The 18,628-nt window shown below is 44.4% G+C and overlaps 1 protein-coding gene across 3 annotated transcripts in view; it reads left to right on the forward strand.

Annotated features, from left to right (window-relative positions):
• Positions 1-18,628, forward strand: part of LOC117234404 (protein groucho-like) — a 172,069-nt gene that overhangs the window by 10,761 nt on the left and 142,680 nt on the right. The window contains exon 1 of one of the 3 annotated variants that reach the window (XM_033495561.1): positions 6,053-7,004. The exons of 1 other annotated variant lie outside the window; for it this stretch is intronic. In XM_033495561.1, coding sequence (XP_033351452.1) covers positions 6,942-7,004 — 63 coding nt within the window. In that variant the 5' untranslated portion in view covers positions 6,053-6,941. Of the gene's footprint in view, positions 1-6,052; positions 7,005-18,628 lie in introns of those variants that run through there. One more of the 3 variants, XM_033495560.1, reaches the window with a different exon arrangement.

The following is an 18,628-nucleotide window of genomic DNA, read 5'->3' on the forward strand; positions in this document are numbered from 1 at the left end:
TTGTTAGAACTGAAATTGCGGCGTAATTTCTCTCCCCCTCCGCACACCCACTCTTCCTTCGTCCACATGCCCGTACCTCCTCTCACGAATATTTCCCTTTTTCTTTCTTTTTTTTTTTCCCCTCTTTCGTTCCTTCTTCTCGCTTTTTGTTTTCCGCTCTTTTTGTTAATCTACAATGGCGAACAAGGATACACTTTATTTCCCCGACAAAAGGTTTCAATTAAGGAACTCTGTCCCGGTCCCGAGTTGAAAAATACCTAGCCGCTATGTTAAGCCCGTGTAACTTTACAAATGTGCATTATACGGCACTCGGCGAGCGCAACTCGGCGAGCACAACTTGGCGAACGCACTGTTGCACACCGAGAACACTATATTCGAGCACGCGTTACACGCCGTGACTACACGTGTATCACGTCCCGTGCGGCGCGGATATGGGCCAATGGCGTGGAGTGCAGGGGTGACGGTTATTTGATTACCGTATCCGTGACAATAACTCTTCGACGCGGCAAAATGCAACATAGAGAAACGACCACGACCACGACCACGACCACGACGACCACGGTGACGATGAAGACTGGTCTCGAAATCGTTGGGTAGAAAGCTTTTTTTAAACGTGTCACGTAAGGATTTATTTGCCAACCAAAGCGAATGACGAAAAGACAAATAAGATACACTCTACGCTTGGAATAAAAGTCGCCCTGGGTTATGAACAAAAGCTGCTGGATACGTGCGAGATACGCGAGAAAGAAGTTCACGGTGGCGAAAGATAAAACGTCGCGCTTTCCAACCTTACGATCGTAGCCTTACGTGAGAGAAAAAAAAAAGAGGAAAAGAAGAAAAAGAAAGGAAGAGGAGAAGAGTGTACGAGCAAAAGTGTACACACGCAGACAGAACGACGGTAGTGATTTAATGACGAAGTTATTGGCAATACCAAATACGGTGTTTTGCCGGCAGAAACCGGATCGTTATATCAAATAAAAGCGAGTTTTGCGATAATTAACGAAATTGAAATTGCCAAGGACATTCCCACGCCAGTGCATGTCGGTTCGAAGGCCACGGACCGGGTCTGTAAAGCGGGTAATGCTTTGGATCAGGCTCATTAATTAATCCTCCTTCGTGGAAAAAAGAAGAAATCGACCGACGACCACTGGCTGAGCTTCTCGGTCAGAGAAGGGAAGCACGAAAAGAATAGGGCAGAATAGGGGGAAGAAGCAAGACTCTGGCACACACAAGGGTCTTTCTCGGGTTACCTGGCTGGGGCCGGATCCATAAATACACTTCGCCGTGTTAATTCCGTGTGCCGAGCAAGGGGCCGAGCCACTACCGGTATTAACGAAGTCCACGACGCGCGGTTACACCATGGTCGGTCTTGGTGGGGATAATTTCGAGCCAACCCATCCCAAGTCGGGAGCAATTTGTCTCCGGGCGTTGGATAAAACGTCGACGGCGGTGTGTTATTTGTAATTTGGATAACGGTACGCCGCTGCCAGAACCGCGGAAGACATTTGTCAGCCGTGAGTGTGCCTGCTAGATTCGTTTCGTGGTAAAGCCGCAACGCGATATTTTGCCAAAAGACCATCGAGCATCGTCCTTTATCAGCCTCCTCCTATTCGTTCGTTCTTTTCCTCTCCCTTTTTTTCAGCTCTTTTCCCCCTCTTCCCTTTTTTCTACTTTCTATCTTTTGTTCGTACACGGTTTTTCGAGCTACCTGCTACGGACGTTTCGCCGCCACGCACCAGCCGTTCCCATATTTTTAATTTCGCCCGTGATCTTTTTAAATGCACTGGCTAATTGTATCGGACGTGGTTTAGCAAAATTAACACGGCATTGCTCGCAATTACGAGGTAATCGGCCGTTTCCGATTTTTTTACGTTTTCCTTCCTTCTGGTCAAATATTGGTCCATTGTTACCTCCCCTGAACGATCGATGGTTTAAAAGGGGAGACTCTTCGTGGTTCGGTCGAACGTTCGATCTATAGTTATTATAGATCGACTTGGACAACGCGTGGGAGAGAATGAAGGAACTGTTCGAAGAATGTGGATTTTTTGTTATAAAGATTGTACACCGGAGTGCGTTGCATTATGTTACTCGGTCGATAACATCGATTTCGCTCGTTGATTTCCATTTACACGAACCGACAGGCCCGTGTACACACACGCGAAGAGAAATAAAATGAAAAGTGTGTAGGGCCGGATGCTCTCGATCCTTCAATTTCTCCCGTAATTAATAAATGTGATTAATATTTTTGTCTCGTCGGTCAGCCGATTGATCGATGCTTGCCCAATATACAAATTGCACGTTATTAGCGGTCATTCGACGTTCAATTATTTCGGAGATCCGTTTGAAACGGTGCCTCTTTCAAATATATTTAATGGCAAGCCCGCAGCGCTCGATCATCCTCACAAATCCTCTTCAACTTGGCGAGACGTACGTACTCTCATTCAAGCAGAAGTCAAGCTCTTAGATCTTTCCCTCTCTCGTTGCGGCGGATGAAGTGGACGTTGGTCCAGAGAAGAGGCGGTTGCCCAATGCACTCAGCCAATTATAATTAATTAAACCAGCTCCTCGACGTTTTCCCCGGCGATTTTCCTAGCAGGAAATTCTCGCGTACCGCTTGAGATAGAAGTACCGACCAAAGTAATATTTACATTGTGGCGAATGACTTCTTTCATGTGGGCCACGATCGTCGTTGTTATAGATCGCGATACAGACACGTAAGAATAAGCACACCTGTTTCCTATCTGTACACAAATTACCACGTCCATTAGACAGTGCAGTTTCACGGATATATCGTCAGTGAAGTCTTTCGACATAACAGCAGAAATTATTGCTATAAACGCATCTATGTTAGATGAAAAAATAACAAACATCTCTTTCTTAACTTTGACGTAATAAATAGAATTTTCGTGAAATTATCGGATCAAAGAAATAAACTGGCTTCTTTGGAGTTGGCAATAGAGCTTGGTAGCATCGTGGAAGAGGCAGTATTCTTGGTGCGGTTGGCGAGGTCGCCGTGGGTTGAGAGCACCGGCGTGGTTAGCCGCGACGACCGCAGCGACTGGTTCTGCCGCCTGCCGGCGTCTCCCTCACCCTCGCATTTCGCCGCGTATGCTCGTCTCATTCCCTCTAGTTGGCTTCGTCTCTCTCGTTTCTTCACCCTTTCTCCCTCGATCTCTCCTCTTTACTCTCCGTAGCGTAGCTGAGCGCGTCCATGGTCGTTCGGTGAGCACCGAGCCGCACCGAGGACACGTATCCACCGAGCGAACACGGGCGAACACGCAAACCGGCTGCGGCAGGCGGCAGGCAAGGCGGCTCCGCATAAACCGCAGCCGACCAAGCGCGACCGACAGCTTCGCCAACACTCCACGGCACTGCCTTATATTCCTTCTTCGCCCCGTGGAACAAGATAAAGAGCGACCGAACCAGACGGGAAGCGAGTTAGAACGGGACGGAAGAAGGAAGGAAAACGGTAAAACGAGTGTAGCCGAAGCATGGGGAGGGGTTCAGCGTTTCTGTGCATCGCACAAAAAGTTCATAGCTGGCGATAAACAGAACTACCATCGTATCGTCACTAGCACGGCACGTCACGTATTTATTTCATTAGGAGGGTCCTGCACCACCGCCTCCGTTGTGTGCGAAGCAAAAGGAGATGGAGTAATAGAAGAGAGAGCGAGAAAGGTAGAGAGGGGAGAAATTGTGCGGAGTGCTATTCTGTACATATGTATGTATATATCCCATCCCGCGTTCCGCGAAGCATGACAATGGGGTTTTCTAATCCTCCTTTGGATTAAGGGTCGAAAGCAGGGCTCGGTGCACGGTGGCGGCAGGGCGAGAGAGCTCCAGGTAATGGGATCGACGTTTCGTTATGTTACTTTTCCATTCTCATCCTCGGCCTCTATCCTCGACATCCCTCCTTCTTGGCTGCCCCACACAACCACGACTGCGCCAGCCTTTGGTGTCTCGGTTCGTAGGATCCATCCCACAGAGCCCTCCTCCTTTCTACCCGCTCCGTGTTTTTCCTCATGTAGCCCCCTATTTTTCATGTTTCGCTGCGGCTTCGCGTAGCACCTTCATTCCGTATAGGAACATCCGTGGGGCTCGAACAACAATCCGCGCGGATCCGACGTACGAGCGTCAACTCAAAAAGTTTCGTTCTCATTGGCCGAGGTCGCGCTTTCATTCGACTCTTTGCGGCTGTCGGATGACACAGTGGGGCTGGATGGCTGGCGATTGGCGAAGTCACGTCTAGAAGCATTCTGGTTGGTCGAGGCGGCACAGACAGTCCGCGCGGAGCAGTTCCTTTACGAAGCGAGCGGACGATAGCGGCAATCAAGTAGGAAACTGCTTGGGACTGTGTGCTGCGCGATATTCACATAGGGGCACCCCCTTGCCACACGCATAGGATCGTACTCGCTACACACGGATACTCGAACACAATCGCGTTGGATGCGCGTATATATATTCCATCCATAGCTCGCGATCTCGCTCTTACCCTGACTCTCTCTTTCCCTCTTTCTACGTTACTCTCACTTTATAGAGGAACGTTGTAGGGGTTGGGAAAACGGGTGGAGGCGCCATATTTGTGGTGGTGTGGGAAGTGAGGGAAATCACGAGTGGTGAGAGAGGCAGCCAGTCGGCGGCCAGTTGAGAGAGCACAGGAAAGGAGAGAAGGGCGGGAGAGAGAGAGAGAGAGAGAGGGAGGGAGAGAGAGAGAGAGGTTTTATGCGGACATCCGTGTCAGCCCGGTGACGGCCATTTTGCGAAAAACTTTCGATTTGTTTGCACACGCTGAGTGAACCGAGAGAAGCAACTAATACCTACGCGTATGCATGGCACGCCGTGTTCCGCGCCCTGTCCTCTCGTTTATTCGACCGTATCTGCGGGACCGAAAACTTTCGAGGCTTCCAGTCTTCGTGCTTCAACTTGCAAAAATCGCCGGACCTGTACACCAACGGAATACACGATTCGCGTATACGATATCGCCCACGGGCTAACGATGTATCTTTCTCAATTGTATCTGTTAAAGCGAAGCACCGGTCGGCAAAGATAATGGAGCAACAGCAGCAAGCAGTACATATATACGAAAAAAGCATTCTGAGAACCGTGCGTTCCCTTAGTCATTGCATCGCGTTTCGCGAGATTGATACTCTGAATTGTCTAGATTCCAAAGGTAGCTGAATGGTGTAGTCGACAAATATTATTTGCACACACTCGTTAACCGCAGTATCAGCGATAATAGCATCGAAGGAATGGAAAAAAACGAATGTAATCAACGTTGATAAATGAGCACCGTTGAATCATCTTTCACTAATACAGAAATGGTAGACGTTGGTATAAAATTTCACAACGTCGACATAATGTGAAAAAAATGCTGCCATTAAAATAATTCATAGACAGCAAGGGCGAAAGAGAACGAGAGAACAAAGAGGTAGGAAAAGAGAGGAGAGATGAAGAGGGACAGAGCAAACATATCACGTTGATCATGTACATAATAGAATCGATGTATGTATATTGTTCGATTGCGCCATGCTTAACGCGAATATAACCGTTCATTTGAAACCCGATTAATTACGGTCAACTAAAACGGCCCTAAAGCTATGGCTGGGTCACTCATCGCGTCAACAGCGCGCCAAAATCACGATAGACATATCCTCGTGCCTCGCCGTTGGTCGATAAAACAGATTAAGTATACGACAGAAACGACAGGTGCTATGAAATAGAGAGTGCCAGAAAGCAAAAAGCAAGAAAGAGCGAGAAATGAGAGTGGGAAAGAGCGAAAGAGAGAGTGAGAGAGAGAGAGAGAGAAAGAGAGAGTGAGAGAGAGAGAGAGAGAGAGGAGGACGTACCGATGTTTTAACGAGCCGTGATTTTCGTGCTCGCCTTTTCGAGACCCTTACGTAACGCGACTTAATTGTGAAGGAGCTATCGCGCCGGTTAATACGAGCGTCGAGAACGAGGAGAGACATTCGAGGGGGTGCTTGGCGGGTTTAACTGTGGAGTAACGGCCTATCAGAGTGGGGGAAGGGAAAGATTGCTTTGGAGGGGATACCATCCCCACCACTTGCTCGTCCATCAGTCGCTCCGAGGCCGTTGTACAGAGAGGTTTGTTCTTGTTGTCCGTCTGTGCGTTTAACATTTCGTGTTTCGCTTTCACGTTGCGTCCGCCGGTTTTGTCCGATCGGTGCGCTTCCCGGCTTTTTAATTCCCACACGCGCTGTTGTATCGGTACCAGAGGAGTTTTCTTGCGTAGTAACGGAATAGACGTGTGCGTGCTAGTGTTAGTAAACTTAACCTCAAAGTCTGGCGGCGGGCCACTGTTTCAGTCGTAAACAAGCAAAGTGTAGTGTCTCTGTGTGATGGTGTTCCAATATTGAGGAAGTGAAGCCGTGAATACCAGAGGAGGGAGAAGCAGTTTTCCTTCTTTCGTTTAATCCGAAAGAAAAGGAAGCTTTATTCGGCGTATTCTTATCGCGGTTCTCGCCCTGTTTTACCGACCGGATAAAGGGCACGCCACGCTCTCCGTGCCCAACGGGATTCTTCGTGGCGTCGGCGTCACGTTTAACCTCGATGAACGTAGAAGGCGGGTCGAAATAAGTGGTGACAGTAGAGTAGGTGTCGTTCGGAAAGGTGAGGTTACATGTTATCGATGAGAATGCGGTAGTTGCGGATGGCAAACACACCGATGGATCATCTTTGTGCATCCGAGGCGGGGACCTTCTTGATCGAATCGCGTCGACAGAACCGCGGACAGAGCCGTGACAAAGTTCGCTCGTTCTCGTAGCCCACGCGGGCGATTTGAATCGAAGTGTTTTTGTTTATCGTTGTTGTTGTTATTTATTGTCGTTAATGTGTTGCGTGACATGAAGCATACCGCATACGTGTTTTAAAAACACATATAAAGGTGTTTGTATTTTGTACTAATTTGGAACCATAGAAAAAACATGTATCCCAGTGCTGGAATCAACGCTGCTGCTGTGGCTGCCGCCGCTGCTGCTAGGCATCCGGTGAGTAAACCAATTTTTTCATCGATTTTACGTGCTTCATTTTCTTATGTTTATTTAACTATGTACATCCCTGAAATAATTTGTACGCACATATTTCCATCGCCTTTTGTTACCGTTTTACACGACAAACAAAATTCTGTTAACGGAATAACGGATTAAACTATCATAGTTTATTTTCTTATGTACCAAAATTCAGAGAAACCTTTCGAAGACTTAATTCTCGTCGCGTTACGCCTTTGTTACGCAGTTTAAACGATTTGTACCTCGTAAGGGGAACCCGCGCACAGCTTAGCCACTTGGTTCGAGTTTCACGTGTACTGTGCTGCGCGTACTGCGCGCGATTCTGATCACGTTCAGTGGCGTAGAAATCAGTGTAACGCCTTTCGACAATCGGTCGTCGATCGGATTACGAATTCTCTCGCGTTGAAATTTTTGCGAACGCATGCCAGCCGATTATGGAACGGGATCGCGGTCGTTGTTACACTCGTGTACTAGGGAGCGGCGTGGTCACGTCAAAACATTCTCTCGATCGAAATAGAAACGGCGGCTGATCCGCGTTGGTCGAACACGCGATAATAATACCGATCCGTGCGCGGTTTCTTCGCGCGTCTCAGTTCGCTGCCACTGATACGGTCACGTGCGTCGCGGTGCACACATTTATCATGGTTCGCGCGTACGTTACCCATATAGGTTATGTACGTGTCGGATACACGTGCCTTTGGGGAGTGTATATACTGTATCGCGCGCGTACATACGTGTAACTCTGCCTCCTCGTTTCGAGATTTCGAGATATCGGACCGCGGCGAGAGCGTGTTTGCGCGCGCGGCCAGAAATCCCGTCACGATTTCGATGTTAGCCGTGAACCGTGTAAAAGCCATTTCGTCTCGCCGCATCGCGTCGCAAGGGGGGAGAGCCTATTGATCCGTGAATCGGAGATCCATGAATCAGTTATGCGAAACTCCTTTTTCTTCGCGTGTCCCCTCTCTATGGATTTCGTGTTCGGCTTATAATAGCTGCCACGATTAAACCGTCTCGGTCGTAGTACATAACCATAACGATGTACAAGATCGGACGAGATTGTGCTCGCGTATGTACGTATAGACCGTGGAAGCATAGTTTCACGGCAAGTTTAGTCGGTGAAATTCTTGCCGGTCGATGAACAGGATATTATAAACGGTCGGGGAATGAAAAACGGAATAGCGTGACTTTATGTAAGCGCGTTGAATGTACCGGCGTGTGATATGTTTATTGCATTTATTCCAGCGCGACGATAGAAGCGCGGAAATGTCGTTGTATGCGATTAAACGTGCGACCGTGCGCATTAACGCTAGTGGACGCAATATTTTCACGTTTAGGATGACGCGGGAACGTAATATTGTACGTTTGCCAGGAAAAAATTACATCATTCACCGTTGCCATTATATTTGCCCCGGCACCGATAATCATAATAATTAGAGGCGAAAGCAAAAAAATCAGCCATTACTTTGTATTATAACGGTGTGTTGTCGGATGGAAAGGGACCCCTCGGATAGAATAATGAAAGCTTCATCTGGCCCATCCCTAATAACAGGCGTTACACCGGATGCGGCCCGGCGATATTGTAGCACGTGGTGAGCAGCGGGGGGGGGGGGCGAGAAACGCGTCGAATAGAGAAGGACGGAGAATGAAACGGGAACGAACAAAGAAAAAAAGAAGACCGGAGGGAGGAAAAAAACAGTACTGGCAAAAGAGTCGAGGCTGTCCCTCGAAAGGCGGTGACAATGTTGTGGAAAAAAGGTGGCTCTGTGTCGAGTGCCGCGAAGAAGCGAAGAGGGACACACGTTGGCGAGGAATAAGGATGAAAGATATAGTTGCTTTGCTTTTTTACGTACGGGATAAGGGGTAGGCGTACGTCGGTGACGAAATAGTAGTGCATACACGGTATTAGACGAACATAACCTTCTGTAAACCGTGATATGCACTCGCGACGGGCCCTGATTCGGTAAATATTGATGCGTTTAATCGGCCCGTTTGCCTCGACGCTTGTGTAAACGCGGTTCGGTGCGCGTATAGATGAAAACACTTTTGTAAACTCGATGAAATCGAATATATGATACGTCTATCTTCTTTTTTTTTTTTTTTCATTTCTTTTATTATTTGTTTTGATTTTGTGTCCCGTTTTTTCGCTGTCTATGATATAACATCGATCTAATAAAATACGTGCAAACAATGCGATCGAATTTCACGGACCAAACAAAGACATTTGACTTGGTAAATGGCAGGGGAGGGGAACGTTTTGTAAGCAGCGTGGAACGATAATCGGGGCGATTTTAAGCTTCGAAGCCGTTCGACGCCACGCTGCACATGGTAATGCGTTGTTGGAGGCACGCCGTGCCGGGACATGCGAGCCGAGGCGAATCGAGTTGCGCTGTCGGCACGGAAATATGGAATCACAGTGATATCTTGAGCGTCACGTCGTCCATTATGCTGATGCGCCCGGTAAATTTCACGCATTATACTCCCATTATATGTTTCCTGACCGAGTGGAATCGCGATCTCGTGCTCCCGTTCGCGGTAATTACACGCTGCTGCTTCTTGTTCACCGGTGGGGAAAGAGAGGAATAGCAGGGGAGGAAGCGATTGTTTTAATTTCTGCCTCGTTCCATCGCTGCCGCGTTATTGCTTTACGTTCATATCTCCTTTCACCGTGTATTTGTTTATTTCCTCTTTTTTCTTCTCGTTTTACTTCATCAGTCATTTTTCACGCATACACACAGAGTGGTTCGATCCTATCGTTGACTCGATATACCTCTGTGCGTTTGCTCGTTGATACAATTACCCACGTTGAACGAACGCGACGACCGGAAAAAATCGTTTCGCGCGACCTACTGTATCGACGAAAGAGCAGCGTGTCTGACTGGGTTCGATGGAGTATAGCCAAATTGTATTCTCCTATAACGTTTATTCGGCACCTGGGGCGCGTATTTCTTTCCCCTCCGGCTCTCGCCTATGTGACGCGACATATTGTCTGTTCCATTACTCTCTGAACTGGCGCCCCGAGATTCACTTACGCTGCCCGCTCTCGTGTTATTCTACACGAGACCGCGCTAGTACGACCGTAAAAATCTTGTCGATAAAAAGGGAACGTTGTATCGGGCAGAGGGGAGAGCGTATCGAAGTGCAGTAAAACAAAGGGTGAAAAAAGAAAAGAAGAAGGGAAGAGGAAGAAGTGGAAGAAGAATAACGCAGACGGCTCGTTTCCGATAAGAACTTTCAGAGAACGTAAAAAGACGATTCTTCCTCGATACGGGAATCGTACTGTTAAGGTTCATGGAACGGATACCGATAAAACGATTTGATTTGCTCGTGCACGCTCGCCTAGTTTTCTCTTCAATAAGGCTGAGATAATTAAATGGACGAACGCCCTTTATCGCCGGCTTCCCGTTTATAATTGCTATTTGTAAGAGTTTTTAATGGGTCTCTCGATAGTCGACCGTACCCGGGGGCAGAGGGAATACAGAGATCTGAACTCTGGCTGAAGTAGCTTATTACGTTAAATGGTTTTCTTTCCGATATCGGAGGCGAATTAATCAGCGAAGATAGCCGTGGATCTTCTCTCGTTCTTCTTTTTATATCTTTACTTCCTCACTTCCGAAAAAAAAGGTAGATCGGACGAGACAGTTTAGCTTAGCTTGGTTGCAGGTGTTTGGCGGGGAGGCGTATAATCCGAGGGTAGCCGAGCGAAAGAGACGAACAACTGCAACTGGGAAAGCATCCCTCGTCTCTGCCGAAATAATCCCCCTGACTGGCGCAACAATGGCCAGAAACGAACCCCCGAGCGTGAAGCGTAATACCCGAGTCCTCAGGGTGCCGTAAATTGGTCCACTGGGAGTGCAAAGGAGAAGAGAAGAGCTGTGTGGAGTGCTTTACCTATGGACCCTCGTGGTTACTTTGCCACCCCTCCAGTTCCGTCTTCTGTTTCAACAAGGAACATCCTACTCGAGAAATCCCACAGCAAAAGCTCGTTTCTTCTTTATTGCTTTACAATCGCTTTCGTGCGCTCGTCCGTCTCACAACCATTCGAATCCTCCGCTCACATCGATGTTTTATAATTTACGAACTCATGAAAAATGTCTTATAAATTGCGAAGGTAACGAGGGATAGAAATTTCTTGCCGTCGTTCGATAGTTTGCGAAACATGCGATGAAAATCTTCAACCGAATCGAATCGATGATAACAACGTACCGTGAAGAGTATACACTTCCGGCTTTGCTGGCAGACCGAAGTGCTCGCGATTTCAAAATGCTCATACCGTTGCGGGCAGATGGAAATATATAAACGTCTGCCATATCTCGTGGTCAATAAATATTGCCCATCGAGTAAATTTGTTTGCATTATGACAGTAGTGATGGCTTACACGCACGAGAAGGGTTGGATCTTTTCTTTCGCGTTTCGGCGAGACATTCGTGCCCCGTCTGTTTGTCTTCCGGCAACGCTTTTCAGGCAATTATTTATCTTTCGGCCGTGCCCTCTATAGATAGCCCTGGTGAACTGGTAAAGCTGGGGGTTCGTTCTATCCTCGTCGAGCTTTCTCAGACACTGCCCGTTTCAACCGAGCTACAAGGGTTCCTCGAGTGTTCGGAACATAATCCATTGTGCCGGAGCGATTGTGTTTACGTCTGCATGCGTTTTCAAGTGGAATGGAACTCCGCTTCCACCAGGACCCCCCTTCTCTGTTCGGTGCTCGTTTAAATAACTCTCGAATTGCCTCCACCATCTTTCACTTCTCCTTTTAACTCCTTCGAAAGGAGAGTTCTACCGTTTCGTACGTGGTCCGGGCAATCTCGTGCCAGTATATATTCCTCGATCGTTTCCTCACCGCTTAATCTTCCGTCTCTGAAGCTGAATCGCTTCTAGTATTAACCTCGCGATGAAGTGGCTGGCAAAGTGGCGATTCCTTTCAAATAGCACAGTTCGAACACTCGTTAAGCAAGCGTTTCGATCGAGACTACGAATTTCTCCATCGTTCCTCCGGTAATGGCTAACGATTCCTCGAATCGTGTTTACACCCATCAACGCTTTATCATCGTTGCACGCAACGTCTTTTCACCTCAGCCTTAATTATTCATAACATCTATGGCTGCGATAATCGGTCTTGTGATAGATTACACGTACAATTAACCGGATTCGCGTCACTAATAACTTCTTCCCCCGTGGTTGGCAAAAAAGAACGTTGAGAGCGATGGGAACATGTCCGGAGGGAGGGGAACATCGCGCATTCGATACGGAGGACCGCTCGCGATTTTCACGGCTCGTTAGTCACGGCTTTATAAATCGAACTATCCTCGAGGAAAAAAGGGAAAAAACGTGCGCATACTTGCCTACGCTCGAATGTATGCGTGCACCTATATCCAAAGACACACGTATATATCACTGACGAAGGCCGCGTGTATATGTGTATTTCGAGAATGTGCGAGTGCATAAGTATTTCGTGCACGTTCGCCACGAATAATGCGTGCAGGCACTTGGCAAGGAGCGACGGATACCGTGGCGCAGCTATACACATGCGCATGAATATACATATAGTTACCACGCGAACGTTCACGTGTGTACACGTTCTGCATGTATACAGCGCGATAAATACGCCTAACCGCTTTGTAAACCTCGCTGGAAGGTGGATAGGGGGAAAAAGAAAGTCCGAGGAAGCCTCTTCAAGTCCCCTCGGACTTGCTCGTACAGGAGAATGGCACTAATTGGCATTAGGCTTGGCAGTTTGTCGTGTTCCCCCTTCTTTGAGCCTGCGTACGCTGCTCCCTGGCTCTGCTACATCACGCTGCCGCACACCGGAGCGTTTCGCGTTTCCATGACTCCTCTTTCGTGACTGCAGACATTTCTCTCCTCGCCTCTACACCCCTCCCCCCGCACCTTTCTGCCCCGTGTAAAATTGCTCGCGGGCCTCTCTTTCTCTCTCCGCAAGTCCATACAATCGGCTATATAGTATTACTTATCGCTGCTGGCGGCACGCACAGATCTGTAATATCGATCGCATATCCACGATCGCGCGCCGCTCTCTCGTACACTTTTTCGTCCTTTAATCCTGGCGCTTTGGGACTCTGTAATTTCTCACCGCGGGGGGTTATTATCCTGCACCGGCATCGATGCCACGAAAAATGCCACGGCCTTCGTGGACGATTCGGGAACGTGGTTCTAAAGGAGTACGAATAGGTGATTGGCTTTGGTGACTCATTCACCAGGCTCGATTGTAGGCTTTATTTTTTCTGTAGTATTTATTGGACTGCAAGATCAGACAGGAAATTGGTCAAATTAAATAGAGGTATAAGTGATCGTATTGCGATATTTGTTCAATTCTATGCTTCACGGGCAAATATATTGTTTACATTCCATAGAGAAAATTGATCGTGCAGGTGTTTTCAGGTTTTGAAAAATAGTCAAATATTGATATTGATCTGTATTATATTATACAACTGTTTGTTACATCAGATATCTCCAATATTTTTAATAAAATTGTATATTTGAACGAGAAAGATTCCAGTTTCAAATTCTTATGGTTTTATTTAGATATTCCGATTTTTATATTCCTGATATTTTCATCTATTTTGATAGGTAATATATCTGAAATAAATGGATGAGAATGTAAAATGTTATACAACTATTGGCAAATTCATTAGAGGAACTAAATGGAATTTTTCTGATTAATAATCACGAGGATTTTAAAATCACTATTATGGTTTCATGATACGCTTCAGACCGAATTCAAAGTGCTGAATAATACAAGTTTAGAGCGAACCATTTATGAGATACTGCTACTCCGAACAATGGCGATAAATTTACTACTTTTTTTTTTAGTACAGAATGGTGATTTTGACTTCTATCATACGACATATTAGATTTGCCAGTCGTTATTCGAAACGGAAGCAGTGGTTAATTTATCGATAACGTTTTACAATTCTTCTTAAAGATTTGAAAACAGATTGATCATTTTAGGAATTATCGATATCGTGAATGCAATTTTTATTGATCGAAAAGATTCAGCTGTACTTAGGTTGTGTATTTCTTCTGATTGATCGAATGGACATTTTCTCGAGATAAATTTTGCAATATTAAATTATTCAAGTATCTTTCACTTTTTATCCATCCGTGTATTTGTATCGTATAAATATTACTTTATTCACATTTATCGTTGTATTACTATGTTTCATTATCCCAAGATTAGCGTGGCATTAGGTCAGTCTATTTATAGCTATTATACTCGTAGTTTTCGAGTCACAGAAACTTTTTAATTAATCGTAATATTTTCTCTAATTGCCCGAAATTGCACTCATAACGCATTAAAGTATACTTAAAAAAAGAAGGATCTTATTTCGACACCAATTGTGTACTCTAAAATTAACCTCCTCTCTCTAAACCATTCAACATACTTTAAACTAATATTTCTAAACTAATATGGCCAACTCATAACATAGAAGTAAAGAGAAAACAGCTTGTGCTGGTAGTTAAAATGTGGCACTGACAGGATTTTGCCCATAACACCTATAACTCTCTACAAGTGAAAATCTTTTTATGGTCGATGATTCTGCGAAGAATCTAAAACGAAATACTCTAGGGATTTTCTTCCTTGCACCGCGTTTCAAGACCACGAATAGCGTCCAGCCACGAAAACTGTCTGAACGTTTTTCTAGCGATATCCTCGAACGACACTCTCGTGAATTTTCAACCACTGCTCGTTCACTTATATACATACATAGGGTGATCTGGAAAAAAGAGCGGAGTAATTTAGATGTATACGGTGCCTGAAGTGAAAATGTTGAATTAGCATAGAAATTAAAAAATTAACTTTGAAAGAGATAAAGTAAAGTAAAATAGCATAGGTATTTATTTAAAGCTTCTTTCATAACTCTATAAAATTGTTTTACGTCCTTATGTTTAAATTCATTTTTCATTGCGAATTCGATTTTCATTACTTAAAAATGCTATACGTATGCTGGCAAATAATTTTCATAGACAAATAATTGTCTGTCTCTAAAACTCTACGTATGTGTTTGACTTAAATTATTACGAAATATTTCCCATAATTTTCTGATCTTTTAGTACGTGTTCTACATAAAAGCGATACCGTATACATAACCTAGCTGAGACAATCGTGTCAACTCAAAGCAACGTCGAACGCAGTAAAAGTAAAACTCATTTGTAAAAATGATTTGGGATATTTTGATTAATTAATTTTTAATCTCTCGTTGACGCGGCTATAATTCTTTCGATTTTACAATTACTGTGTACCTCAAAATTACTCGAGCCATTCTTTCTGGATCACCGTGTATATACGCGTCTACACAGGGATATTCTTTCCGAATACGTCTATCCGGTCGGCGGCACACTGGTTTTCCGCAAACCCACCACGCTATGCAAATATTTGTCGGACGTTCGTCGGGCCTGGTGCACGCTCCTTCTCCATCTCCTTCTGTTCCCGGTCGACGTTCACTCTGACGTATCTCTTAGGCCACGTCGTCATGGATACCGTCTACAGACGGCCGTGGAACGAAGGAAAAGAGAAACGTCCAAATATTTGCGTTCGACTAGCGCACACGGATACTAATCAGTTTCTTTTAGGCGCAGGACAGTGACACTGGCTGGCCTGAAACTCGCTGGACAACATTCGTATTTTTGTTCTGTTACTTCTGTTACGAGTCTATCCAGATATGCACACGAACGAGATCATAAAAACAATCCTATAGGTATTCTCGCGGCTGAGTGTAGCTCGTATATAGCTTACAATGTAGCTGGATGTTTTTGTGGTTTTTGGGAATGTTTTCTTTGCAGATACCTTATTGACGTTGAATCATGTTACGAACAATTTTTTTCGGTAACTACATTCTCATGATTCTCATTATAACGCTATAACGCTGCTTGATAAGAGTTATTATGTGTTTTTATCGTTGGTACATTTGTACATTTATCGTTTATTTGATCAATAATTCATTACGGTGCAATTGGCACAGCAATTAAAGTGCAGGGTTAGAAATGTCTTTGTCGTGCTTGACCGAGATCTCGAGTCCTTATCCCCTTGAATCTCTGCCAGTTTGCTTGTTCTGGCGCCCCGTTATAAGTAAAATAAATATTGTATATCGAGAATTTCGCACAGCAGGAGGAGTCACCTGAAAGAAATATAACGCTTTTTAACTTCAAGGAGTCTGCTTATGTAAGTTGTAATGTTCGCCGCTAAACGATACCGGATTAAATTTTCGAAACAGTCGTTATTTCAAGGCAATGGAACAAATAGTCTAACAGCTATTTTACGATCTCTTGAGTGTTGGTTTCACCGGCAATGTCAAAAGGAACAAAGTATATATAAAAAGAGGTCGCGACCAAACGACGCCAGTTCCATTGTCTTCGACCAATCATCTTACCATTTGTGATTGTAGAAAATTGACGAGGAAAACTCGAGCTGGAAAAACTCGCAGTTTGTCACGAATAGAAAAACATATGGTAATTCATGGAAATGTGTATTTGAATACTTGTAAACATCTTTTCTGAATATATTATACGCGTTATAGAAGGGGTAATGTATGATGTACAAGATAATAAGACTACCATGTTCGTATCGGAAAAGTTTGAAACAAATACGAATATTTATATACGGAAATTACACGATGTTTGAGCTTCTCTTCGTTTCTCATTTACATCTAAATTTCATTGTACGAGTACACAATTAAGATTCGGTTCTCAAGAAACTGATATCTTGCTTCCATAAGTTCTGAAGTAAATTTATAAAACAGGGTTCGTAATATTATTACTTTTCTGCATTTTTCAATTTATCAAGTGAATATTAATAAACCTTGGAATATTTAGTGGCACTTCCCGTTAGCATTAATTATACGTTTAAGACGACCATTCACGTTGCTTATTAATATTTTAGTAAACACACATTATAGTAAGTATCTGGTAACTTCTATATACATCTTCAGATTGGTACTCTCCACTATTTAGCAATCAATTAAATTATAACTGTCCGGTGAGTAGCGAACCTTGGATCATATTAATGCACAAAGTGGAAGGTTGATTAAAGAATTCTAGTATGATCGCGATTTTGTTAAATTTTTATTTAAAATTAGTGTGATGGTAATTTTGAAATCTTAGTATGGTCGTGATTTGTAAGTCTCTTATTTTCGAAGCGCTTGGTATTTATATCCTAGGGGTAATTACTGAAAATTCTCAATGCGAGAATTGATTGTAAATTTTAATAAATAAAAAGAACATGTCCTAGGGGTCAGTCTAGGGAGTGTGTTTTCGGCAACGTTTTTTTGTGAGGTGGGAATGTGTGTGTCTGTCCAATCGTGTTTTTTTTTTATTTTTTTTATTTAAAATTTCACATTCACAATTTGTCCGATTTGGACATTTGGTAGAATTGTTTGGCTGTTTGATCATCATGTGGGTACCATCGGGGTACCATCTTCGTGTTCATTAGGTTATATCCTTTATGAGATCTGTTGGGTGTTTCCTCTTTAGTCTTCTTTCTATGATTGATGTGTTGATCGTTTCCGCTGTCAGCCGGTTCGAGTGCGTTGCTATTCTTTCTCTGTACCTTTTTGCACATCTGCTAATCTCCTTCTTGACCGTTGGTATTCCCAGGTCTTTCCGAATGTCATCGTTTCTAACGTACCATGGGACGTTTACTATTGTTCTAAGAATTTTAACTTGCATTGTCTCCATTTTGCTTACATGACTCATTGCTGTTGTTCCCCATAGTGGTATTCCGTATGCCCAGATTGGTTTTATGACCGTTTTATATATTTTTAATTTATTTTCTATACTTAGTTTGGATTTTCGGCTTGTTAGCCAGTACATTTGTCTCCTTGCTATCTGTATTTGCCTATTATTGTTTTAGTATGCTGTTTCCATGTGAATCGTGTATCTAAGTGGAGTCCTAGGTATTTGACTTGCTTTGTTTGTATTATGTGTGTGCCATTTAGTATAATGCTTGGTAGTTTCTGTCTTCTCAGTGTGAATGTAATATGGTTGCATTTATCGGGATTTGCTTTAATTTGTTTAACTTGTAGCCACTTTTCTATTTTTGTGATATGTTCTTGTTGTAATGTGACTGCTGTTACAGGGTTAGTGTGCCTGACTAGTACCGCTGTGTCGTCCGTGAATGTCAGTATTTTGCTATTGATAGTTGTTGGTATGTTAGCCGTGTATAGTGTGTACAGTATTGGTCCTAAGACGCTTCCTTGCGGAACCCCTGCCTTGATGTCTTTGACTTCGAAGTATGTGTCCTTGATTTTTATTACGAAGGTTCTGCTGCTTAAGTAGGATTTTATTGTAGGAATATGTAGGAATTGTTTCCTGATTGTTTGTAGTAGGTTTGCGTGGTTTATTTTGTCCAATACTTTCTCCATGTCCATAAAGAGGGCCGTACAGTATTGTTTGTTTTCTAGTGCTAGTATTATTTCATTGACTAGCCTGTGCATTTGCTTATGGTTGTGATTTGTAAGTCTCTTATTCTCGAAGCGCTTGGTGTTTATATCCTAGGGGTCAGTCTAGGGAGTGTGTTTTTGTCAACGTTTTTTGTGAGGTGGGAATGTGTGTGTGTCTGTCCAATCGTGTGACCATCGAAATGTCGTGCGCGT

This window comes from Bombus vosnesenskii, unplaced genomic scaffold, assembly GCF_011952255.1.
Source record: "Bombus vosnesenskii isolate JDL3184/JDL3185 unplaced genomic scaffold, Bvos_JDL3184-5_v1.1 scf7180000013304, whole genome shotgun sequence".
NCBI classification, from domain to species: domain Eukaryota; kingdom Metazoa; phylum Arthropoda; class Insecta; order Hymenoptera; family Apidae; genus Bombus; species Bombus vosnesenskii.